The following is a 26,631-nucleotide window of genomic DNA, read 5'->3' on the forward strand; positions in this document are numbered from 1 at the left end:
ATATCACCAATTTTGGACTATATTTTGACTGGCGGAAGGATTAGGGCTATTTTACTGTTTGAGGTGATGAATCGGCTCCCCCTTCCGACGATGTCTTCAAACACACCAATTTATTTTTGAAATGAGCCGGTCGAGGGAACCTTTTCTGGTCAGATATGAATTGCCAGATATATATCCTATCCCCTGGTAGTAAACATTCGACCCCCGGATTTCATTCTTATTTGTTATGATTTTTTTTAAAGTGCCAATTTAACACACGAGTCTATGAGGAATGAATTAGGCCTGTGATACCTTACGCATATTCCAATATGCTCTCTCTCTCTATATATAGGGATGGTGCTTTGAGATTATGACGTCATATGAATAAGGTCTATTCTCTCGGAGAACAACTACGTACTTACTTTCACCTTATCGGTGTTTTAAATGTAACAAACAAACAACTAAAAACATATAGGTACTTCCGGTTTGAAGCGTTACTTTCGACCGAGTTGTATAGCTTACATATTTATCAAAGTATGATGTGAATACAATATATTTTTTTCAGAATGGCAAGAAAATTACTCTCGGGAACTCCCAAGGTCTATTAATTCAATCTACCAAGATGAAATAGTCTATCAAAGTGAGCCAATCAATCACATTAAGCTAATGTATAGTGGGGTAGATCAAGCTTACAGTAGTGTGAGGGCACGCCATGCGTGGGCACTTTCCTAAATAAAAAAAAAGAGAAAAATGAAGTCCAGGCATAAAAAGACCTACTTTGGACGTGCAATTTTAGTCAGGGATGTTTTTGCAATAGCCATTATTACATAAAAGTTTACTTATAACCAACAATGAATAGTCTGTCAATAGGAATGAACGAGTTAATCTTTAAGAGCACTCCAATACCACATTGGAACGATTTGCCAATATACACAGTTAAAAAATCAGATTGTTTAAGCCTGTCACTCTAACAACAAGTCGTTTAAACTTATTTTTTTTAATTGTTCAACATTTTCAAACAACTTGTTTAAGTTTAAAACAGTTTAAAAAGTTTAAACAATACTTGTTAGAGTGACGGGCATGATCACACCAGTGTGTTGGTTCAGTTGGTAGAGCGTCCGTCTCACAACCGGGAGGTCGGGGGTTCAAATCCCGGCCGCGTCAGACTAAAAGCCGTTAAAAGATGGGAGTTGCTGCTACCCTTTTTGGCGTTCAACAATTATTAAAGGGATAGAGCCTCGTCGATCTGACATTGCACAGTGGCTGCCGGGCCCACGATCAATTGGGCAAAGCAAATTTTCGGAGTATTTCATTTCATGTCTATTTCGAACAATAAATTATGGATTTTCATTTTCATCAACGTACATGTACTTAAAATTTTAAACAGCGTTTTTACAGTGAAGAGACGCGTTGTTCCCCTAATCTCGAATTATTTAAATCAAAGTTATAATGTATATAGCATGGCGATCCATATGCCTTCAGATCACCCCCTCCCTTTATATACAATTTTTAACATTTCCCTTGTCATAAGTAGGCCTTCTAATGGAAGGCAAGACCACCATCCTATTATTTTCTTTTGTAATTGTCATATTGTTATAATAGTGTACATGCATGTTTTTTTTAATTTGTAAAATTTTAACTTGCCTTTATTGGTGATAGGTTTTGTTGAATTTAGATGTGCGAGATCGACTGTCGAGGAAAGACCTGTTTATCCAAATTGTGATTGGGAATATGATGTATATTTTTATCATGCATCGCTTTGTTTGTGCATCTTAACACCTATTGTAATCTCGATACACAAGAGGTCAACCTACTGACGGTTATTAGGGAATTCATACAGGGATCGCGGCCATGCATGTTACTCTACACTATTAACTTGGTCACAGACGCGTGGCAAACAGTTACGCACTTTGGCGAAATCGGTCAAACGAGTGACAGTTTTACGAAGAAATTGTTTTCTAATCCCATTATTTCTAGGTCGTAGGGTACTTTTTTAAAACAAAAGAGACAGTTAAGATTCCGACGAAATATAAATGGTACATTTTCTTCTCGAGAATACCCACACTGTTAAAAATACCCTGATTTTACAGAAAAAACAATATTTTGCAGAACGCAATAACAGAATTATTCTGTAAATTCATAAAACAGGAAATTTTCCTCAATTTAACAGAATAGGTCTGATTAAAAAGGGGAAAATGGTGTTTTATTTAAGGAAATTTGTAAGGTATCATACACCAAATACCAATTTCCTGTAATTTTACATGATATAATGTAAGATTACGCAATCTGCTAAGATTGCAGGTGTTCTCCAGACTCTGCTGCAGGAACTTCTTTTATTTTAAGGACAAATTTTCTAACAGTGCATTTAGAAAAAAAGAAGAAGTAAAACCCCAAATGTCTAACTGCAATAAAGACAGAGCAGTACAGACGACATGTGATATGGGAATACTGAAAATAATTTATCTATGTATGGCAATATATCACGCCTGAAATCAGAATCTCCTGTACGATACGATTTAAAATAAAAACAAGTCATGTTGCCAGAGAAAGCATTTAGACAAAAATAAGAATAGCTCGAGTGACGATCCTAAGGACTGTTTAAAACTCCAAATGAGGGACGAGAAGAGGTTTCCATTTATAAAATACACTTTATTTTGAAGAATGTGTGTACGATATATCACTTGATCGAATTTTAAACAGTTTAACTCGTAATTTACCAACATATGTTTCATCGCAAATTAATTTGTCTTATGATACCACCGTTCATTTTACCTGATACATGAATTCAAACTTCATTAAAAATAAAAATTTACTTAGATAGCACGAAACTGAAAATGGGATTTAGAGCATGAACGTGTGATGTGCCAATTCATATTAATCGCCCATAGTAGATCTCATATTTTCCCCCTGCTTCCGGCTTTTGATATAATTTTGTTGATCCGAAGATACTTTTATCCTGTTATGCCAACCCACTTCATATTGCCAATTAGTACACAGAGTGTGTTAATCTTCGAAATGGTACAATCCGTTATATTGGCAATCTGAATATGTAGGCTGTGGTATATTAGATGATGACAAGAGAGTGCCATGACAATTAATTATTGACATGTTTGCCGCATTCATTTCATTTGTTTTCACGGATATTGTTGTATTTGGTTATATTTTATCGCTAGTAGTTATTCTTGATATTTATCTACGAAATCATGATTATCAATGGTATTATTTTTATTCCTATCATTGGTGTTATCACCATTGTCATTTTCACTGAAAAGATATTGGGTAAAATTTTTACCACCACGAGGGTAAATATGTGTCCAGCCAATTTGGGGGCAATATATTTTACCCGATGCGGGAAGCATATTGTCAAGTAAGGTTGAACATGAGCAGCAATTACTTCCTAATAATTCCCAATTCGAATCCCAGCCATGGCGTAAATTCCTTCAGCAAGAAATTCATCCACATTGTGCTGCACTCGACCTAGGTGAGGTGAATGGGTACCTGGCAGGAATTTATTCCTTGAAATGCCGCCGCGATGTAAAAGGCTGTGGGGCTAAAGTAAGGGTAATAGTATCCAAGTCCTTTAGATGCGCATAGGGACGTTGTGACATAATGTGATATGCGCTATACAAGAACCGTGTTATTATATTATTTCCTGGGTATAATGTTGGTTCTCATAAGGACTATCCAAACTCGACGGTTCGACAAGTATATTCTTGTCGCCTTCAGGAGAATGAGCCTGCTTTTATAGATCTGTGATATCATTGTAACCGTTTTTTATCATTATGAATATGATCATAATCGTCATTATAATTACTATTCATGTAGGTAACTACGGTATACTGCTCTAGCACAATAATAATTTCTCCACTATTCAAGCCTCTTGATTATTGCAGTTATTCAATTATTCATTTAAAAATTCATTCAATTCATTCATTCAAAATTCTGGAGGTGATAGCAGTCACAATTTCAGCGCAATATAATATTCTTATTCTACCGGTCTTTGGTCTCTCTCTCTCTGATGAATGATTTTTTTGTATCTATTTCTCTCTCACTAACCCTGTTTTATCATCATGATTATTTCCATTATTTACCATTAGTTGTTTTCCTAGACTTAGAATTAGTTATCAAACGTGGTATCTATCTATCTTTCCATCTATCTATCTATCTATCTATCTATCTATCTATCTATCTAATCTATCTATCTACCTATCTATCTATCTACCTATCTATCTATCTATCTATCTATCTATCTATCTCTCTCTATCTATCTATCTATCTATCTATCTATCTATCTCTACCTATCCCCTCTCCCTTTTCTCTCAAAATGAATGAATTCAATGTGTCAAAGAAAATTCCAGCTTCTCTGGTTTATTTTCAAATGACACCCAAATTGTTTTCTTTCGTCGTACATAAACAAACAAACAAACATACTTCATTTTAATCGGTAACGTAGCATTTTAAATAGAAGTTGAGCTTTAAAGTCAAGTCATGAATTGAATAGAATTTATTAGAACTTCACTGGCATTCGCCAATATTTTGTTCAAAACAAGAAGTACAAAATAATACAAAACAAATATACACTTCAAGGAACAAAAGAAAATAAACAAAAACAAAATAGCATTTCGTCAAAAAAGAGAAACAACGTCTACAATGTCTACTTATTAATAGTAAATGCATCATGGCAAGGGAGTGATAAACACGCAGGTGACATATATACACATATACATACATACACACACATACACACACACATACGTGCACACATACATACAACCACCCTTATTTATATATACACACACACACACACACATATATATATATTTTGTAAGTCATGTAATAACTTGCTTTGTATAAATTTTACTACCTGATCTTCGTTTGACTACGCAGCAAGGCAGCTCGACATTCCCTCTATTAAAATGGGGAAACGGGTTTGAAATATAAATTACAAGAATAGCAAATAAACATGTACACTATCTCTAAAAAATATTTGGTAAAAGTGCTCCATGAGGGTAATTATGTGTCCAACCATCATTGGTCATTTCTTTTGGGCATTTTTATTTATCCAGTGTGATGAAAACTTTGCCCACTTTTAAGTAATTGCTGCTTATTTTTTTCAAGCTTACTGGACAATATGCTTCCCGCATTGTGTAAATTACTGCCCTAAATTGATTGAACACATAATTACCCTCGTGGTGTTAAAAATTTTACCCAATATTTTTTTACAGTGTATAGGTGCATAGATGAAAACAAAATTATAGTGTACAAATACACGAAAGGAAATAATATTTACTCTTTGCGTATGTCTCTGTACCTCTGATTTATGCTTTTTTTTCAGTCCACTCTTCACCGAATTTATTGTCTAACAGAGGATGCCGAGATTGTACAGTGATTGCAACATTTAGCTAATCCGCCATGGGGCTTGTTCATGGTACACTCTTAAAACAAATCAGTCAAATTGACTAGACCAGTAGTCAGCTGGGAGCAACTGATATGGCAATCACTGATATTCACATTTCTGACATATATTCTAGTCAGAAATAACTCTTTTCTAGTAAAATATGACTAGAAAATAGTTAAATATGACTAGAATTACAGTTGCTCCCAGCTGACCCTATTAACCAGTCATTTTTGACTGATTTGTTTTTAGAGTGTAAGTACATGTATATCTATTTGTTTTGTTAGTTAATAACCATGATCATTCTGACAACTTGGAAAATTTAAACTATACAGTTCAGGTATATGTCTCTTAAGGGATTAATAAGTACTGTAAAACCATTAAACTTGAAACTACTACATCATACATGTTTGTCAAAAATTGTAAAAATGTTTAAATAATTTTGGAATTGTCTAGAAATCACCAGCATCTTCATTCGCTAGAATCAAACGCTATTGTGGTTGGTAGTATATGGATACAGGAAGTGTTAACCTAATATCTAAACATGTTGTCAATCCATACCACATTCAGTATTGATTAGTTTTGAGATTATGCCAGTTTGACATGCGCTATAATTTTCTGATCATTGGTAAATTATCGGTTAAAAATGTGCATAAATTTTACCTGGATCATGACTGCTTGGCACGTCCGTGTATCGAGGAATGTGTATCAGATGTATTGGGTGACTTTGTTTTAGCGCAGTTACAGATGGTTGCAACCAAGTACACATACCCACACACAGGTGCAACCTCACACACAGCCACCCACACTCTCTCACACACACGGTTATTAAATATCACACATAAGAACACAAAACGCGTTAAGACGTCCTCGAACCCCGGGCCTCGAACCATTCCTTATACCATGGTCACATTTGCTCTACGGCGGCCGTACGGCGAGTCGTAAACAGCCGTTTTATTAATTTTAATTCAAACCACCTATATTTAGCTGGCACAAAAATGTTAAAACGGCTGTTTCTGACTCGCCTTACGGCCGCCGTAGAACAAATGTGACCATGGTATTAATGTTATACTTTTGAATATAGAGGTCCAAATATAAATTCTCGAATCGCGATTCGCAATGATAAGATGCCCTCGATTGTATGGTAAAAGATCAAATGATCCTCAATTTACAAGATTCCTACTAACACACACATCCACGGTTATAAAGGAAAAACAATGCTTTTCTAAAAATCTGTCCTCGATTTGCACCATAACGGGTGTATGTGTGTGTATGCGGGAGGTGTATGAGTGAGTCGTGAGTTTACGCACGTTCGTGACTGTATGGACGTTGTTAATATACAAACTTTGTATATCTACACATTTACACCCTTTTAAAATGTGTCTCTTAATAAACCCTTCTAGATATTGCATCATTTTTGGCCTTTAACATTAATCTTCATATTAATTTTAAATTCAGTATCTCACACACACACACAGTAAAAAAAAAACAGTCTGCATGAGAACTGAAGAAATTAAGTAACCTTATTCTTAAGTACGAGAATCTGTTTTTGTTCGTTTCATAGAAATTACAATAAAATCTATTATACTAATTTTCGAGTGCTTGTTATTTCATTATTGATTGACATAATATCCAGATATAAATAAATTATTATTTTATCATATTAGGTAAATATTTGATTGGACCAACTCGGTAAAAGCTGGCCCTTGTACTCTCTAAAATTAATGTCTGAATTATTGATCATTTCATGGACACAGTCTCCTTGTCGTCAATTGCCATTTAATTCTGTTTCCAATCAATAGTAGAATACATGGAAGCCTTTTAATGGAAAGTAAAATGCCACGCTCTGTTATCACCATGAAAATATGGCATGGGAGCATTTAAAAAAATCCTGGATTTAAATATAACAGTACTATTGTATGTCTGTTTTGTTATTGTTACATTTCTGTGTCTACTAATAAATGCAAAATAGACAATTTTTTTCATTTCTATTGCTATTTTTTATTATTACTATTTAAGGCTACCTTACTTGCAGGGCAGGACAAGCCCAACTAGTTTAGAACTGGGCTGAAGATGGTGATTTGTTTTGGGGGAGATTTTTGAAATGCATATTTAGATTAAAAAATATTTAGAACAATTAACTTCATTGTGAAATTATTCTCCTTTCAACATTGAAATGATGCAAAAGATAAAAGGTAAAGATAAAATATATTGGTAATGAGAAATTTTTAGATAAAGTCAATTGCGATTATAATCAAATATGACTTATCGCCAATCAACAAACAGAAGAAGAAGAAATTCAGGCTTTTAGGTGCGCCCTTGTATTTTAGAACACAATTTACTTTTTTGTACTGTGATGATTGACATGTTTTGTTTTGTCTCTAAATATTATCTCTGCGATGAATTGTTTGTTTGTACACCGTGACAATATATGCTTTATATATACATGTTCAAATTTGATAAATCGTATAAATCATATGAAATACGGAGGATGACCCATTTCAGGGGTATTTGCAAAATACCACTGTTCTTCCATGGGGCTCCTAAATATGTACGCTAGTCATGGAATCTTTATTTTATGTTGTTTCTATTAGCCTATTTACTAGTAGTTGTGCATGAATTGATATCATGCGCGTTTATTCAATCGACCTAATACTGCTAGTCTTATAATAGACTAAATAAGAATAAGACAAAAAGGTGTATAAAAAAGTGTAGGTAGTAGACTAAACAGTGATTAATCTAAATTGACGATAGACCAAATAGGTTTATACCAAGCCCATGTGGTCATGGTCTATCTAGGAAATAGTTCAAATGCTTGTGAATATAAACCGGTTTCGAAGGTAACAAGACGAAACTTTGCTGGCTTGTGCAAAGGTAAATAATTATTGATCGCCCGAACCTTTTTTTTCATATCATCATACCCCTACCGCTAAGCTAAATACTGTTATATTGTGTGATTCTGTCTTTTCGATATTTGATTATCTATTTATTTATTACTGATATTTAGACAGGGTTACTAATTTAATTTTTTTATTATAGGTTTGTATTAAACTTGTTTGTTTTATTCATAATTATTTACAGTATGTTTGAATGTTTCATGTAAGGACATGCTGAAAACAGCTCGATAGCTGATTGTAATTTTTCCTCTTTAAATCTAAATGCAATACACTGAAAATATTAATATTTTAAAGGTCATTATATTTTTAATAATATACACATTATCGTCACTACAATCCACGTATTTGACATCGAGATTATAATCGTCCTCATCGTTAATATCCTTTCATCACATCAAGTCTCTTCCTCTTGTTTGACCAAAATTCGTTTCTGATATGTCATCTCTGCTCTATAAAAAAAATCACTTGGACATTAAGAATACCGTTCCACCAAAAGCATACTTCGTGAATACTATTTGCAGCGCTCAAGCAATTAATATGATACTCATATATTTGCACAATCATTGTGCCTCAGTCACGTACACTCCAAACCGATCACAGTTATTACGTTATTTCAAATGGCATATCGTCGGTCAAGTTTCGTTGGTGTGACTGCAGTACAACGGTCTTAATGAAATATAGATTGCCGAGACGATAAATAGACATATTGTCATCTTGACAACCCTTCAACATTCTCAAACAATGCTTTCCAGACGTCTCCTATTCTCGAATTCTCATGGAGTAGTAAGTAATTATACCACTCGCCACATAGCGCTAATGGGTATCGAAATGGTAGTTCTGTCCTGCTTGAAATTACAGTGGTCGTAAAGAGAATCGGGAAATGAAAATTGTGTCGTTTATACCAATTAACCATATGTCTCTATGATAGCAGCCGACTTGAAGAAGGAGAAGTATATAAAAGGGTTATAATTGGTAATGGTGCAAAATCCTGCTGACAAAATACCATATTAATTTCCATGCATACAAAATACATGTGTGAAATTAGGTGACATTTCTTTCTTAAATTCGGGTGAATTTTATTTTTTTCGCCTAGATGTATGCAACATTGGTCAAAGTTAGCAAATGCTCATATGTCTCTGCACATCCAGGCGTAGATATAAGACACATCTTTTCATTTACTTACATGTATGTGGGCAAATTGAATTCATAATTATGTTAACGTTCGCTGTGACGAATGGACATACTGATATAGGACGTACGGATATACGACGTAGTGCATGGATGCTTCGCAATGGTGGTTTGGCATGCTTTTATGGATTAGCTTATAGCAATAAGATGCCTATTCCTGTCTACATAGTCATGATAAACATACGCCGTAAAGAAAGTGGGCATATATTCACAAAGTCCGTTTAGCACTCATTCTGTAACAACTCACCGGCCAGTATTAAGTCAATGCACACATCTTGCACGGAGTCTGTAGATCACGAGGAACTCGTACATATTCATGAACTTCAATGAAATATGAATGCCGCCATATTAAAGCAAGGCAGTTCGTTATTCCGAAGGTTCGTAATTCCGAAACACGTAAATTGCCTATGCCTTGATGTTCGTTTTAATCCGGAAACGAAAAAGGGTTCGTTAATCCGATTATTTGTGGCGCTATACCGAAGGTTCGTCAGTCCGAAAACGAAATAAGGTTCGTTATTCCGAAGGTTCGATAATCCGAAAACGAAATTAGGCTCGTTGTTCTGAAGGTTCGTTAATCCGAAACGAAATAAGTTTCTTTATTCAGAAGGTTCGTTAATCCAAAAAATGAAATAATCGGTGGCGATGCAGGGAAAACCGGAAGGGTAAGCGTGGTGGAGGGGGGGGGGGGGGAGACACCGTTGCTGTTCAATTGATGTGAGGATATGGGGAGGCAAAAAGAAGGGCGGCGAACCAAAAAAGAGTAAAGTAGAGCAAAGCCTTTTAAAGTGATATCTGATTACGGTAAGATATATATTTAGGCTTTAATTTTCGCTAGAGAGTGTAACGAGCGAGCGGTTTGGAACAAATTCACAAAGCTCCACAACGTGGAGCGTTGTGGCCCAGTGGATTAGTCTTCGGACTTTGAAACAGAGGGTCGTGGGTTCGAATCCCAGCCATGGCGTAATTTCCTTCAGCAAGAAATTTATCCACATTGTGCTGCACTCGACCCAGGTGAGGTGAATGGGTACCCGGTAGGAAGAAATTCCTCGAATGCTCGAGCGCCCGATCAAGGTAGCCGTGCTAAAGCCGGGGTAATAATAGCAGGGCCCGCTGGGAGAACAGTTTTCGGAACTGAAGTGGCTACCCTGGGTAAATATGCCGCTATTATTATTATTATTATTATTAGCTAATGTTGTTAAACACGTTTTTGTCAATTACTGTTATAAGGGCATCCTTGGGAGGTGTTGCGAGCGTTAATCGCAAGCTCAAACTTTTGGACATTTCTATAAGAAATGAAAATAAAACATTCTGATCAGTTTTTGCAATCATTAAAAAGATGTGCATCTAACTGGATGATCAACACTAGAGCGAACTGCCAGCTGAAATGAACTGACCAGAAAAGGAACCTGCTAAGGACTGCGTTTAGTGACTCGTGAATAGGATACATCGAATAATGCGAGTGCGAAACGCGAGCTAAAAAGATATTCCAGCCTGAAATCTGGACTTTCTAAGTCTTTTTATAACCAGAAACGGTGAGTACCTTTCGCCCGTACACTCTAAAAAATGAAGTGCTATTTCAGCTCTTAAAGAGCGTGTATAGTGACTGCACTTCGGAGTGCTTATTTTTTCTCGTTCAAATTGAACTAGACAAATCAGCACTCCGAAGTGCAGTCACTATACACGCTCTTTAAGAGCTGAATTAGCACTTCCCTTTTTATAGTGTAAGGGGGGGGGGGGGATTTTCCTTAAAATTTCCCCGATCGGCTGCCCAAAGCTGACTTTTATTTTTTTGAAGGAGTAGTCCGAACAGTGACTTCTTAGCTTTACTCTTATAAACAAGATAATTTTATCTCATAATCCCTGATTGAATTATGCGAACTCTAGAAGCGAGCTAAATTTTCATATAAATTTTTAGGAATTTCGTCCTAAAAATTGAACATTTTGAGCAATGTTTGTGATTATGAACAAGACGCGTATGGAACTAATTAATTACTTCGAGCGCGAAGTGCGAGCTGAAATTTTTGATTAACTGTCATAAAGAGGGATTTTAAGTAGTTTGTTAGATTTCATTTAGAAGTAGGCTCATACATACGAATGAAAATGCGAGCACACAGCGCCAGGTAATACGTTTAGACAATCAGACCTGAAAAGGAATATTTTGAGAACTTCATGGAATACATGAATAGAATAAGTACTTCAAACGAACCTCATTGTATTTTCGGAATTACGAACCTCATTTCGTTTTCGTTCTAACGAACCTTCGGAATTACAAACTTTAGATTGTTTCGGACTAAACGAACCTCATTTCGTTTTCGGATTAACGAACCTTCGGAATTACCAACCTTATTTCGTTTTCGGACTAACGAAACTTGGAATGAAAACCCTCGGAATTACGAACCTTCGGAATATTCGAACCTTTGGAATAACAAAGCGTCGGAATTACGAATGTATGCGGGCAAATGAGACCGAAAAGTCGTATATTCATTCATCATATACCCATACGTCATATGAATAGTTGGTGCGTCTATTAACAGCGCTGTTATTCAGTTTTCTGATAATCTAATCTACCTAATTGCATAGCACCTGTAACACTCATCATCTGCCTACGGATTACCCAAAAAAACTATTATCTCGTTGTCATGGTTACAACAACGTAATTATTTAGACAATTACAGCTCTCATCATTCTCTTCACGTACAAGTAGGTTCCTCTGGCCTCAAACGTCCTCGTTGAAGAAGCAGATTGATTAACTTCAAATTCTAATTTGTTAATTACCTAATTTTAATAGCTTGATAAATCCGTTTTCTTTTTGTGAACGCAAGATGATTATTTTATGTTGATCAAGTAGGGTTCAACGTGAAATGTTTATGAATGTCTTATTTATCACTTCAATAAGAATGTTTTTTTTTTTTATTTCTGACTCTTCTCCAGCAGCAATTTTGAGAGGAAACTGTGAAATGCTAAAATAGATATTCAGTTATTTTCCTCAAATTTGATTACCCGAGTTTTATTGACATTACAGTATCAATCCTTAAAAACAGGCCTTTGCTATTTACGCCTGTATACCTCCGCTTGGAGGTCTAAAGTTTTTACCAACATGTTTTACCCAAACACGAAATTTGATTATAATGTGAGTACTCAACACGGCACTGGGAAGCGGGGGTGGTGCACCCCCAATATTCTCCTATGGGGTGCTGCGTGTATTATTTTCCATATGTAGCACCCCTGGAAGTCTAGTAGGTATGACAAATGGCTGAAATGTTACGGAAATGAACCACATTTTGTAGGAAAACTTTTTTTTCCTTCTCAAATTTCTCTGGACCGAAACCACATGGTCTTTATTTTGTAGTGAACCCCCCTTTTTTTACTTGTCAATTTTATTTCAGCTCCCCGAATCAAAGAATCGCTTCCAGGGCCCTGCAGGAAAAACTGCAAATTGTATTCTCATCCTTTGAATTTAATAATCAATTTATCATTTCGTCCCTTCACACTTTGGAGGGGATTACCCCCCCCCCTCCATCCCTTACCCTCGATACCATACTTTTCACCCATATCCATATAGGCTTACTGTATCCTTACCAACAAGTCAATTTTGTAAAGTAATAGCCGGTTAGGCAAGGCTCTTTGTCTTCAGTTACAGTCACTGAAAATATTGCCTCGATGAACGAAAATGTAAATTATTTCGCTCGCTAGCTGTGTTCGCTCGTGAAATCCATTACGATATTGGACAACAGTCACGCTTACTCCAGCGTATCACTTAATATCAAGTCGATCGCTTTGCTCGTTGGTTTAAAAAAATCATTTAATGGATTGTATCAACATTTTAGAATTTAGATTTTTTCCTTTGCTCATCATCTTTATTATGCCCATTGCATAATTTGATAAAGAAAAGAACTTTAAACCTACAAATTTACCGTAATGCCGCTCCTTGCTTGTGTGATATTAAAGTAAACGAATATCAGCGCCCGAGGTCATATTGTGTTGTGTACTGGAGTAAATATAATGGTAACTATATAACGGTTATGGAAGGTTGACAAAGTCTGCAGTTAGGTGATAAATCAATGCGATGATGAAAGTGGATGAAATACACCTGTACAAGAAAATATTGCTTATTTTCCAAGACGTAAAACGATCTAGAGGCCTGTTTCGTAAAAAGTGAAAACTCTGGTAGCGGCTGCCATTACGACAAATACCATGGTAGCTTGTCTCAGCATCCAATCATAATCAATGTTTCTCTGGTAGTTACCTTAATGATAAAGTTGCCAGAGTTGAAAGAAATTGTTCCATGGAAAGCACAAACTACAACCCCTAAACCCAAAGAGACAAATACAAAAAATAAACCAAAAACAAAACGAGATGCCAAAATACTGACCGAGACAACAACAATTAAAGAAAAAATTTTTTTAAAGTCTGTCATGAACACATACATACTGTATATTTTCTGAGAGTGTTTTCCAACATTTTATATCGTTTTTTTGAGTTTCATATCTTTTCGCTTATTTCATTAGGTGGTAGCCTATTTATTGCTGTCACGATATATGAATCCGGGGACCGTTTCATAAAAGGTTTTAAGCGCTAAAAAGTTGTCAGGGGCACTTCTCATCCAATCAAAAGCAAGGAGAGCTGTCAGAACTGACAACTTTTAAGACGACCAATTCAAGTTATTGAACTGCTTCTCTGATGTCCATGAAGTAATAATCCATATTCACAGTAAACTTATTTCGAAAATAACCTTTCAATTGGATTTTCATAAGAATCGATAATAAAAAAGTTTTCATTTTTTTTATTCATTTTATTGTAAACGTATTAATGAATTATGACTAAATTAATGTTTTTTTTTTTTTCTTTTGTTTCAGTCACATATTATATCTCAGTCACATTTCCCCTATACGGCCGCCGAACGGAGAGTTGAAAGCAGCGGTTTTATCTAATTATATTCAAACTACCTATAATGTAGCTGGTACAAAAATGTTAAAACGGCTGTTCTCGACTCGCCGTACGGCAGCCGTAGGGAAAACGTGACTGACGTTTTACTGCTGCCAATTGGATCCGGTAATTTTGGTTAAACCATCTCGATTTATTTCTTAGGCCCCGTATTCTGAAGTCAGGTTTAACTTAAACTTAAAGTTGTGGTTTAAGTATGGATAGCCAATTGGTACATAAATCAATAATGGTAGAGATGTAAGATTTCATGTCATTTGGCTCACAAACCATTCATATTGTCTAGGAAATATAAATAGATAATTGTCTTCACCATCGATAAATCAGGAAAGAGCACAGTAAACATATTAAACACACAACTTAATAAAAATTTTGACACTCTTGGCTTCCCATAAATTTAGCACAGAGTTAGACCATGGTCTAAGTTAAACCTGACTTCAAAACACGGGCCTTAGAGTTTACATAGCGTGCATTGATATCTTTTAATGGAGAAAAATAATCAGTAACGAGATGTAATGATTAAATATGAAAACTTTCTGGATATGATTATTTGAACGAATTTTCTAGAAATAATCCTCCCACTCCCCTCCTGTATATGGTTTTCCATAGGCCTTGGCCTACTACAACGAAAAAGAAAAATGGTACAGATGTAACAGTTTTGTTGGTAAACTCTAATCTTTTTCTGAATATTTTTTTTTTAATTTTTTGTTAACAAAAGTACATTAAGTGCCTTTTGGATATGAATAGTTCAAAATTAATGTAAAATTTAAGTAAGCTACTGAAGACGTAGTGAGTTTGAAAATCAATATTACCTTACCTTTTCGGAGTTGCTGCAGGACAGCAGGATCTGTGACTCTGGTGTCCTTCTCTGCCCGACGGATCGTTTGAAGTAATTCATCGTGTCGATGAGTTTCCAGCGCTTCGCACAGCGCGTCAAACGCCCTCGGCCCGCACGAAACCAGCAGCTCAATCAAACGATACGCTTGCTTCCCGGGAGACGGTTGCCGGGCAACGTCCTTCAGCAAAAGGATTGGAAGAACCCGTTTTTCACGTTGTTGGTCGTTGGCCAGCGAACTGGCGATCTCTCTCGGGTTGACCTCCTTGACGATGTCGTCGATTTGCTTCAGGAGGACAAAGCGGTGGTGGGTCTCCATTTAAAAATAATACAAAAGGTCTCAGTTTAGTCCAATCCTCTTTACTTCGTAAAATACCAAAATACCAATTCAAATTGACTTCTTGATAGAAAATTATGTTTGAAATATCAGGTAGAGTAATTATTGGTTGTCCGAAAAGATGGCCTCAGTCAGTTTAACTTATGACCTCTGCTATACAGTCTGATACCATTGGATAGATCTCCACCGTCTGTATTAATGGCGTAATTAGTCGTTTTATTCTTAAACCAACATAGATTCACCATTCTTTGCTGATCGGTTGGATAAAATATTCAAAGGCCAATTTTCATTATAAGAAATATTAAAGATGCTCCATTGTTTTTTGGGGGGTCAGATAACCTTTGTTAAGACGAAATTGTGAACTTGACCAGACCAGTTCCGGAGCTCCGGCATTCTTTCAAAGTGAAAAAAAAACGCTTGCCTTTCCAAAATCCATTGTTGAAATACATTTTCCTTAATGACTTGGCCTTTCATAGTCACTGGAAGCAAAATTGGGTGACGCTGATCGACAGCTTTTCTATGATCGAAACGAGTAGTAGCTCCTTGAAAAGCACTGAAGACGATATGATATTTAAATGTTAATCACGTGACACGGAAAGACTATGGCGTTGAAGCAACGTCCCGCGTGTCATCTTCTACATCTGTGGAGCGATGCTGGCGTTTCAAACACTCCTGGTTATAAGCTTTAACTCCCCGTTTTCTTTTCGTGTCAACTAGCATTCAACTTGCACATGTGGGACGCACAATGCTAACATACGTGCATTGCAATCGGATGTAACTGTGACATTCCTATATATCACATGGATCCCTCTGGTATAATGCCCGGTATATGATTGGTATGTACCACGGTATTTATCAACGAATCAGAAAATTGCTTCATCGTTCCACTCTCTACGACATGAAATATGACTATAAATCCTTTCATGGGTATACTGAATGGGCAATATCCGCATATCGTCTCTGGCCCCGGGCCCTTGCCACTAGCCAAGTTCAACAATATTATTGCGATAGTAATAATCATGATGATATAACGTAAAACCGGCCGCATGCTAATTGTGTTATAGAACGAGATGCTGTTTGGAAAACGTAGAGTAATGTCCCCATCCGATGCAGCGAGGAAGGGTTGGCCGGATTGGCAAGGCAAATTAGTTATTGAATTATTGTGTTCAAATCGAGTGTTTGTTTGTGAGCAGTACGCTATCACGTATCTTAAAGCGGTCATTCAAATAAAGTACACTCGACGGATACGTTTATTTTCATTTAAAACCTTTAGATTAAATTATGGTTGATCCCCTCCAAAGTGCATGTTACTATTTAACTTCATTACTAGATCACTTTTATGCACGTGACCCAATTAGGTAATGGCCTAAAGGCAATAAACTAAAAATGTCTTTTATCAAATTAATTAACCGATTTTTTTTAATCAAAATGCCCCATCTGTTAATTTATGTATTGTTTATGATATATATATATAAATATATATATATATATAATATATATATATATATAATATATATATAAATATATATAAATATATTTATGCCGGTTCGATTCTCGGCAGAGACATTTTTTCGGCATCACCAATTTTTCCAAAAGGGTAGATAGCTCTGGGAAACCTTGATTTAAGCTACGCCTACCTTTGTTCTCTTCATCCATTTCTTCATCCATATATATATATATATATATATATAATATATATATATATATATATATATATATATATATAAAGATCCGCTCAAGCATGCAATGGGCTGAATATTTCAGAATATGATCTTTGTCAGTAGATTTCTAGTATTCAATTATGTTAGGTATATGCTCAAAGTGCTGTAATTTCAAATAAAAACATTACGATCGAGTGAGCAAGATTGGAATGAAATGTTAATGACCGACAAAATTTCCAAAATTAAATTCTAATGGGAAAATGCATGCAATGACTGCTACGCGTTTGTAATATTGAAATGTTCAATGATACTCAAGTATAGTTCACATTACTGATACTTTAACACAGCTTTAGACAGGCTGTAAGGTGTCCCTGAGAAAGTATACCAAGAAAGGGGTCAAACAATGAACGTTAATGATTTTCTATATAGGCTGATAATGATTAGGGTGTTCATTAGATTTTTTTACCGTCTATGGCGCTCACAGAAGTGATTACTACGCGCAGACGCATGAGTGGGATGTTCTTAAATGTGCCCGTCAGCTAACATAAATATCTAACGCAAGAAAAAAGATCACTAGCCGTACCTAAAGTTATGCGAAACTTACGAACTGCTTCATTAAACACGACCTGGAAGTCATGGTGTAGTGGTTCACTTACTTGACTCTTGAAACCAAGGGCCGAGGGTTCGAATCCCACCCGGTGGTAATGTCCTTTGGCGAGGCACTTATCTATATACGTTTGCATGCTCACCACCTAGGTTTAAAATGGGTACCAGGTATGATGTGGAAGGAAGGCAATGTGATTAGATAGATCAGCATGTGTGCACCGATAAATTAAAGGTCAAATCCACCTCAGAAAAATGTTGATTTAAATCAATAGAGAAAAATCAGACAAGCACAATGCTGAAAATTTCATCAAAATCGGATGTAAAATAAGAAAGTTATGACATTTCAAAGTTTTGTTTATTTTTCAAAAAAAATAGTTATATGAACGAGCCAGTTACATCCAAATGAGAGTCGATGATGTCACTCACTCACTATTTCTTTTGTTTTTATTGTTTGAATTATACAATATTTCAATTTTTACGAATTTGATGATTAGGACCTCCTTGCCTGAAGCACGAAATATTAAAATAATGGAATTCCACGTGTTCAGGGAGGAATGAAACTTCATTTCACATGACAATGACGAGAAAATCAAAATATTTCATATTTCAAACAATAAAAAACAAAAGAAATAGTGAGTGAGTGACATCATCGACTCTTTCATTTTGATGTTACTGGCTCGTTCATATAACTTTTTTTTGTGAAATGAAGCGAAACTTTAAAATGTCATAACTTTCTTATTTTACATCCAATTTTGATGAAATTTTCAGTGTTATGCTTGTTGAATTTTTCATTTTTTATTCAAATCAAGTTTTTGTTTGGGTGGACTTGTCCTTTAACGATTGCCTGGCCAGGATATTCCCCAGGCAGTGGAGATGGCGTACTCTATATGACAGTGCACACAACGCATAAAGCGCTATATAAATGTGAATATCATTATTTTTTATTATTATGCTGTTTCAAAAATCATATTGATGATTGAAGTGGCCTTTCAAAATGTATTGTTGTCTAATCCAACGTTGTGTTATCAAAACTCTCGTTTAATTTTCCGTCGATCCTTTAAATGGCACAATGCGACTCAAAACGACCTTGGCTATCCTATTTGACAAAATTAACTTTTCGTTCAAGCTGATCAACTGAATAAATTAAATAGATAGAAGGAAGCTTCATAGTTACATTTATCCTCGTTGAAACGTAACCAGGGATACCGAATTTAATCAAAATGGTCTTCCAAATTATGCATATGCTTAAGCATGGTTAGGTTGATAAATGGAGGGAAAGAGAGAAAGTGAAAGGGAGGGAAAAAGAAAGAGGGGGGGGGGGAGAAAAAAGAGTGAAAGAGAGAGAGAGAGGCAAAAAGACATAGTAGTGAGGGGGCGGGGGGAGGCCGTCCTCCCTAGATGAGGTCCTTTTTTCCTCTCTCATTTTCCTTCTTCTTAATCTTATGCTTGTTTATTTGGGGTGGATGTTGGTTGAAGTGCGGTGGACTGTGTTTTCTTTTGAGTGTTTGTGTGTGGGTGAGTGTTTATTATTATTATAACTTCCTTAAATTATTTTGATTTAATTATATTGTAAATAAAAAAAAGTCATGGTCAACTTGAAATTTATATATAGATTTTAAGTATGTTTGTGTTTTAGAATTATATTCAGAGATATTTCTCGAAAATATCATTTTTTAAAATACCATTGCCTTGTGATTATAAATTGTTAACGATATACATGCACAGAAAAACTGTGGTGTTAACCGGTGTACATATACAGTGCGTATCAAAAAAAACGGGACAGTTTTGAAAAGTCTATAAAAAAATTGTTTCAAATTATTATATCTATATTTTGATGTTAATACATGCTCTAAGATCTTATCTTTGAAATGCCATTTAAAAAAATAATTTGTGTTCATGCTTGAGCGAACACGGGACGTTTTTGTCGGGGGTTAAAAAAGAGGCTTGCGCCAAAATGGCAGAAATGAGAAATTTGATGATTAGACTTTTGGCTAATCAGCAGACTTCCTCTTAATCTTTTCATTATCTTTGCCATAATTTTCGAATTATGCTGTCAAATTTCATTTACAAATTTATTTATTTACCTGAATTATATTGTTTTTCATTTAAACTTCTTTTACCCTTGAATTTTCCTTCATAAGTAAGTAAAGAAGAGACTTTTTGTCAACCCAAGTAAGAAGATTTGCAATGTTAATTGGGAAAATTTATGATTATTCAAATCCTTTTATCATGTGAAACAAAATATATTATGGTTCCTTTATTATTTGGTGAAACAAATTATGCTATGGTACCTATACAAGACATGAATCCTATTTTCAAGGGGTTATTGAACCCTTCACCAAGTTTAATTATGTGCTTGACAGGACAAACAGGAAAGGATTCATGTCTTTCAATGGCAACGGTGCATTGAGTCAATTTTGAAGGAGCAAGATATGGCAGATTGGGTAAAATGTATTAAAAAGTTGCGAAGCGAGCAAGCAAAAATTCCACTTTGTTATTAAAATATCCAATCTTGTGATTTTGTCATAATATTCAGAAAATGATATCATACTTCACTTTCTATGTTTTCTGTTATTTCCCTTTCCCTTTTTTCCTTGGTAATATTTTTTTTATTTGGGGGGAGCACCCCGAGCCCCCACCCTCAGTATGCCACTGTTCAAACGCACCATAACCTTTGTAACACAATGAAAGGATTTGAAAAAAAAACACACTCTCCCATACTTTGGTTTAAAGAAAAATGGTCTTGCCTAAAGAAGGAATATTCAAAGCTAAAAGAGAACAGATTAAAAAGGAACAACAACAGAACTATTCAAGCAAATAAGTAGATTTGGAAATGAATTTTGACCGCATAATCATAATTCGAAAATTATGGCAAAGATAATGAAAAGGTTAAGAGGAAGTCTGCTGATGAGCAAGAAGTCCGACCACCATATTTATCATTTTATGCAGTTTTGGCGCAAGCCTCCTTTTTAACCCCAGACAAAAACATTCCCTGCTCACTCAAGCATGAACGAAATTAAATTATTTTAATGGCAATTGAAGGATAAGACTCCAGAGCACGTATTGACACCAAAATATAGAGATCATAATTTGAAACAAAAAATTTATAGACTTTTCAAATCTGTCCCGTTTTTTTTGATACGCACTGTAGAGGACCACACCAGTTATTTTACATCGGTGTTCAATTGGTGGTGTTAGTTTTTATCACAACACCTTTTGTTGTTATATTTAATCTCTAGGGTGTAATTTTAACACCTCAGGGTGTAGTCCTCTATTAACACCAATTGGTGTCAGTTTTAACACCGCAATTTTTACAGTGTGTATATACAGATTATTATTTTTTGTTTGCTTTTGGAATAATCTTTTAAAATTTTATTTGGATGAATTCTAATTCAATTATGTTATTTTTGGTGTTATTGATTATTTGAACATTTATGTGTAATGAGGAAGAAATAAAGTATGATGTTTAAACAAAATAGTAATATAGATTTGGTTGGTATGAATTCTATTTCGCTGGCGTGTCTTTGGCATGTATACAAATATACCAGGCTTTAAGTAAGTATAGCGGGAATTATTTTCAGAGGTTGGACTGGCATTACTATTTTTCCCGAGGGGCGAAGCCCCGAGGGAAAAATAGTAATTTGGCCAGTACAACCGAGGATAAATAATTCCCTCTATACTTTCGAATTAAAGGCCTGGTATATTTGTTTCATATTCTACATTTAATAAGGCATATAAAAAATAGTCTATCTACTCTTGCACACGTAGATCATCTTTTCTTAACGCGCTGCACAGACTGATCTACTTTTCCCGAAACTACGCGCTCAGCGGAACGCGGAGTTGTGCCTGCGCCGTCCCTTCACGGGACTTGCCCGGTAGATTCAACTCGCTGACCGGTGCGCCCGAGAGATTGCATGATCTGTGTCAATGATCTGTGACGTCAATGGTGGAATAGTCGACTATTCCATCATTGACGTCACGGAATGGCACATTTTCTTCGGTGGGCGTTTCATTTTCGACATCATCGCCAAATAGTGAGAATATGTTTGGTCACATGATGCTATTTAAACCAATCAGCATTCAGGATTTATCTCATGTAGGATATAATGCAAAATATACACTGAATGGCAGGGGCTGGTCGCGAAATTATTTTTCCAATCACAGTTCTGGAATCCGATACGAATATTCATGACTTGCGTCTTCGGAATAAGAGTACGCATGCGCGTGGTACATTTTTTTCATGCAAATTGTCAGTGGACCTCGAATCTGGGCATTCTAAATACATTTTTTTCATGAAAATAATTAAAGTGCGCGCGAGCTGAAAATATTCGATATTCCGATCTGAAAAGGGGTCGATTTATGGTCTATAATATATATTTCAAGCAGTTTGTATGAAAAGTGTGAGGTGGATATGGATCGCACTTAATAAAGAACTCATATTTTTAATTATTATAACTTTGGGTTTTGACATAGGACCGGGACATTGTAAGGACATTTTGTAATCAAATGAAAATGATGACTATCTTCCAAGCGCGAGAAGAATCTTGTCGATACTCCATTCTTAAAAAAGGGAAATCAAATTATTTAATATCTCATTCATTAATCTAATGAGCCTAATGAGAACGCGAAATCTGCTAATATCATGGCCTGAAAACTGGACCTTTTAAGCACTTTTGTAGTTATGAATAGCATGCATGAGTTGATATGTTTAACAATGAATGTGAGCGCCATGTGACCGAAATATTTAATAAACTGTCATGTAATGGGGATTTTAAGTAGTTTGTTATAGAATCAATATTGAGATGTACATAACTCACCAATCAAAATGCGAGCGTGCAGCGCTAGCTGATACGTTTTGACAATATGACCTGAATAGGGATATTTTTAGAACTTTATGGAATATGGAATACACGAAAATAATAGCTACCTGACAAGTCAAGTTTTGCGAGTGCGCAGCGCAATCGGAAAATGTAAATATTCAGATCATAAAACTTACATGTTTACAGAGCACTTAAAAAATCAATTTGTTAAAAAAAAATCGATTCCCGATCTGAAATATGATTTGTGTATTTACTTTCCACACTTGATATTTTAAGCTTCATATTGACCAAGGTATGTAAATCACCTAATCACCTAGTCACCGAGTGACATGAAAGAATTTGTAAGTCTTCCCCTCATCTTATTTTATTCACTCGCATTCCTCCTCTTCCCTTTTCCCTCCTTTTTCCTTTATTCTCCCCTTTTTTGCTCCGTCAATCGGGGGAGGAAGGCCCTTAGCCCCCCCTCCCGGATCAGCCTATGGATGGTGTCAGAAAGAAACCCAGGTGATCGTTCATTGGGCGATTCCATGCTAGAAAAATCAGCCATTTTCACAACATTTTTCAACCTGCTGTCCAAACGAACGAAGAACTTCAATTTGTTTTGTGGTGATATTAAAGTACTACTGGTTAGACATGCAAAAAACTGACAACCAACAAAAATATGTTGTCCATAAGTGAATAAAAAAATGTTGCGTGTCGTACGGGACATTTCTGCGTCCCGCACGACACACAACATTTTCACCTACAATTTACTCATAATAATTTTTTTGTGTTGATTATTAGTTTTTCACATGACTACCCACTAAAGCTTTATCATCGACAAAAAGGAATATTTTATTGCTCAAGCATTCGGCTAGGAAACTAGAAATTGTTGTCAAAATGTCCTGTACGACACGTATGGAATCGCCCCATTGCTCTTTACACATTTCTTTTTCAATTTGATTCGATTAAAATTTTATTCTATTCCGATTGACATTTCACAGGTTACATCCAATTTCATATAAAATAAACATATCAATAATATAGTAAATTAGGAATGAATGTAAATACAATGTAATCTATGTACATACACTCTAAAAAATGAAGTGCTAATTCAGCTCTTAAAGAGCGTGTATAGTGACTGCACTTCGGAGTGCTGATTTTTCTCGTTCAAATTTGAACTAGACAAATCAGCACTCCGAAGTGCAGTCACTATACACGCTCATTAAGAGCTGAATTAGCACTTCATTTTTTAGAGTGTAGAAGAATGCGTAAAAAGGCGTAAATGTGTTTATCATACATCGTTTTGTTTTAATGGATGAACGTTTGTCCTTGTAAAAGATACGAAGTGCACCATTTGACCTGGATTTCCTTGCTTCTAATTATTCTACTATGCTTCAGTAAATGGGGATTAAATAATTATTCTCGTTAATATATCCTTTTCGTGCCGAATGCTGATATTCTGCATTAGTTGTTAATGTTAATGATAAAAAACAGAAATATATTAATGCAGATGCGAAGTTTTGACCAAAAGCATGAAAATTTGGGCATAAATTTTCATTTTTTTTCTCCAAAAATATTTACCTCTTCTGCCAAGAAAACGATTGCAATCGATTTATATTGTTTAAACCATAGTGCAAAGCGTATTCATTTAATATTGTCACATTGTCTGTGGAAAAAAATATGGGAATAATTGATTTTCATGAAAAATCCAAGATGGATGCCAAAATTTCCAATTTTGAGCCCCATATATATGGGACATGATCTAGCAAAGGGAACATTAATATTCATTACTAAACAATTCAGGTAATACAAAAAAGTTGGTTAAAAATAGTGGTGCACGGGGGCCCCATTTTCAACTCAACTATACATTTTCTTTGCTTATGAATGCTTGGGAGAAGCGAAAACCCCCTCTAACAATACGCCGAAAGACGCAGCAGATGCGACTAACCGATTAGTAGCCTGCATGAATGAATAAATAAATCAATGAAAAACAAATCATTTTTACCCCCTCAAGTGATAAAATCACATCAATACACTCTTCTAAAGGTCTAGGAATCTAAACAAAATATGACTGATCAAAATTTGCAACTAGGCGACAGAGGCTTTTCACTCCTTTTCATAATTGTGTCAACGTATAGTTCATATGCTTCTCTCACAGATTTGTCAATGTATAGTTTATAAAATAATGATCCCTTTAAAGGAATATGCAGTATTAAACGTCTTTACATCACTATCCTTTTATCCAACTTCGCGACCAACATTGGAGACGTGAATTAAGTGATTAAATTGTTTCAATTCCTCATTGTAAATCCTGCTTTTAAAAGTGAAATGAATATAAAGAAGACATGGATGATATTAGCTTTTCACTCTCTATACTCTTTTTATATTTCAGGACGATGATCACGTTGGTTTTGGTTGATAATGGCAGGGGCGAAGCCAGGGTTGGTGGTCGCCCTTTGCCGCTTGAGCAGCGAATCTACATGATCAATTCCTAGAACTAATTTAATGTGTTCTCGATAGGAATATGGATATAAATCTTTCTTCTAGGCCCAGTTAATACCAGAAGCTCCTATATTCATAGCATCTTCAATGGAAATGCTCATAACCTAACATTTTTCTTCTATTCTTTATTCGAAAATATTCTTCTTTTTGACGTTTCATGATGTCAACAGCCTTCTCGTAAATCAAGATATCTTCATATAACGCTTCTCTTGCTTCAGCACTATTAAGTAAATCTTTTTTCATCTGTTTGACAGACGTGTTATCCACTTTTTTTCTTGCTTTTCCAGTATTGAGCTGGGCTGAATATGCAGCCGTAAAATTCCTTTTGAAAGCTTCTCCAAAAAGTTCGAGGGATAACTGATATTCCTCTAGAAGTCCTATTACCCCGAACCAGTTCTCTAGGTTTTCAAGAATGTAGTGTAGAAGTGCACGACGTTGGTCTTTCTTTAAGGTTTCTTTGTGTAGGGCCTTTTGTTGGAACCAGCATGCGTCTTCGCGTTTTTCTATGTACGGGATATCTCTGGTATGGTTTTGATAGCGCTTGACATACTCATGAGATCTGGAATCATTCTTACAAGTGTCCGGGAGCATGAGAAGTTGATTAAAGAAGTGACTTCCTTGATGGATCGCCCAAGTAGTAATGGAAACGTCTTTGGATGACACCGGTCCACACAGGGTGCGATGACTGTTATAACAGAAATAGTACGCTGATATAATCCTGTCATATGGATTACGAAGAACCGCCATGTATGTACAAGGTCTACCCTTCAGAACATCACATATGCCAAAGCTAAAACCTCCCATGAAAACTGTAGGTTTCGATGTCCGCCCGTTCTTGATGTAACTAGTAAAGACTTCGGTATTAGTCTCCCTGCTCAGTTTTACTACAGGCATTTGTGCATTATTACGAACATTCCTTAATACAGACTTAGTTGTGGTTCCTCCTGCCTTATGCAGGTGTACAAAGACTATGCTACATCTCGAGTAATCTTCTCCCAGTCCAAGTCTGGTCCCGTGAATGTAATAGTTGGGCAAGCCTTTTCTATGCTGCGTGGCATTGGCCAGAAGAGAAAAAGTTAGACTCTCACTTTTGTTGTCCATGAGTTGATTCAGTGTCCTGGTATTTTCCAATCTTGTGTCTTGGAAGCCATAAAGTCCCCAAGCTTTTCCACTTTTCGAAACAATCGTTCTTGATAAAAAAAAATAAAGATAGAATATGATAACTTCACTAACATTGAATTGAAAAAAAAATGTTATTTTCGAAATGTCGTAACCTACGTACATGCATATAAACACAATATATATATATTCTATATTTTGAAAATCAATTTTATTTCTCTCTCTTTTTCTCACACTTAAATTCATGTTTGCTTCTTGACTTTTGCACATGTTGATCGAATGAATTCATCATTTACCAAAAGAATCACCATACGGAAAATCGATTATTTTAGTTCCTATTTATAGTGCCTGAAAACGCTTAATTTCTAA

General features: G+C 35.5%; 2 protein-coding genes and 1 long non-coding RNA gene across 3 annotated transcripts in view; 1 reads left to right on the forward strand and 2 right to left on the reverse strand.

The window, feature by feature from the left end:
* LOC121424383 overlaps positions 1-15,593 on the reverse strand; it is a 30,216-nt gene extending 14,623 nt beyond the window's left edge. The window contains exon 1 of the mRNA XM_041620048.1: positions 15,218-15,593. Within this exon, the coding sequence (XP_041475982.1) occupies positions 15,218-15,554 (337 nt within the window). The 5' untranslated portion in view covers positions 15,555-15,593. The remainder of the gene's footprint in view (positions 1-15,217) is intronic.
* Positions 15,594-23,854: 8,261 nt separating this feature from the next.
* Positions 23,855-24,836, forward strand: LOC121423787. Its single transcript, XR_005971309.1, has 2 exons — positions 23,855-24,687; positions 24,743-24,836. It is a non-coding gene; the product is annotated as an uncharacterized LOC121423787 (long non-coding RNA).
* A 198-nt stretch (positions 24,837-25,034) lies between these two features.
* LOC121423786 overlaps positions 25,035-26,631 on the reverse strand; it is a 31,675-nt gene continuing 30,078 nt past the window's right edge. Inside the window, exon 4 of the mRNA XM_041619274.1 lies at positions 25,035-26,332. Within this exon, the coding sequence (XP_041475208.1) occupies positions 25,228-26,332 (1,105 nt within the window). The 3' untranslated portion in view covers positions 25,035-25,227. The remainder of the gene's footprint in view (positions 26,333-26,631) is intronic.

This window comes from Lytechinus variegatus, chromosome 11 (assembly GCF_018143015.1).
Source record: "Lytechinus variegatus isolate NC3 chromosome 11, Lvar_3.0, whole genome shotgun sequence".
Taxonomy (NCBI): Eukaryota; Metazoa; Echinodermata; class Echinoidea; order Temnopleuroida; family Toxopneustidae; genus Lytechinus; species Lytechinus variegatus.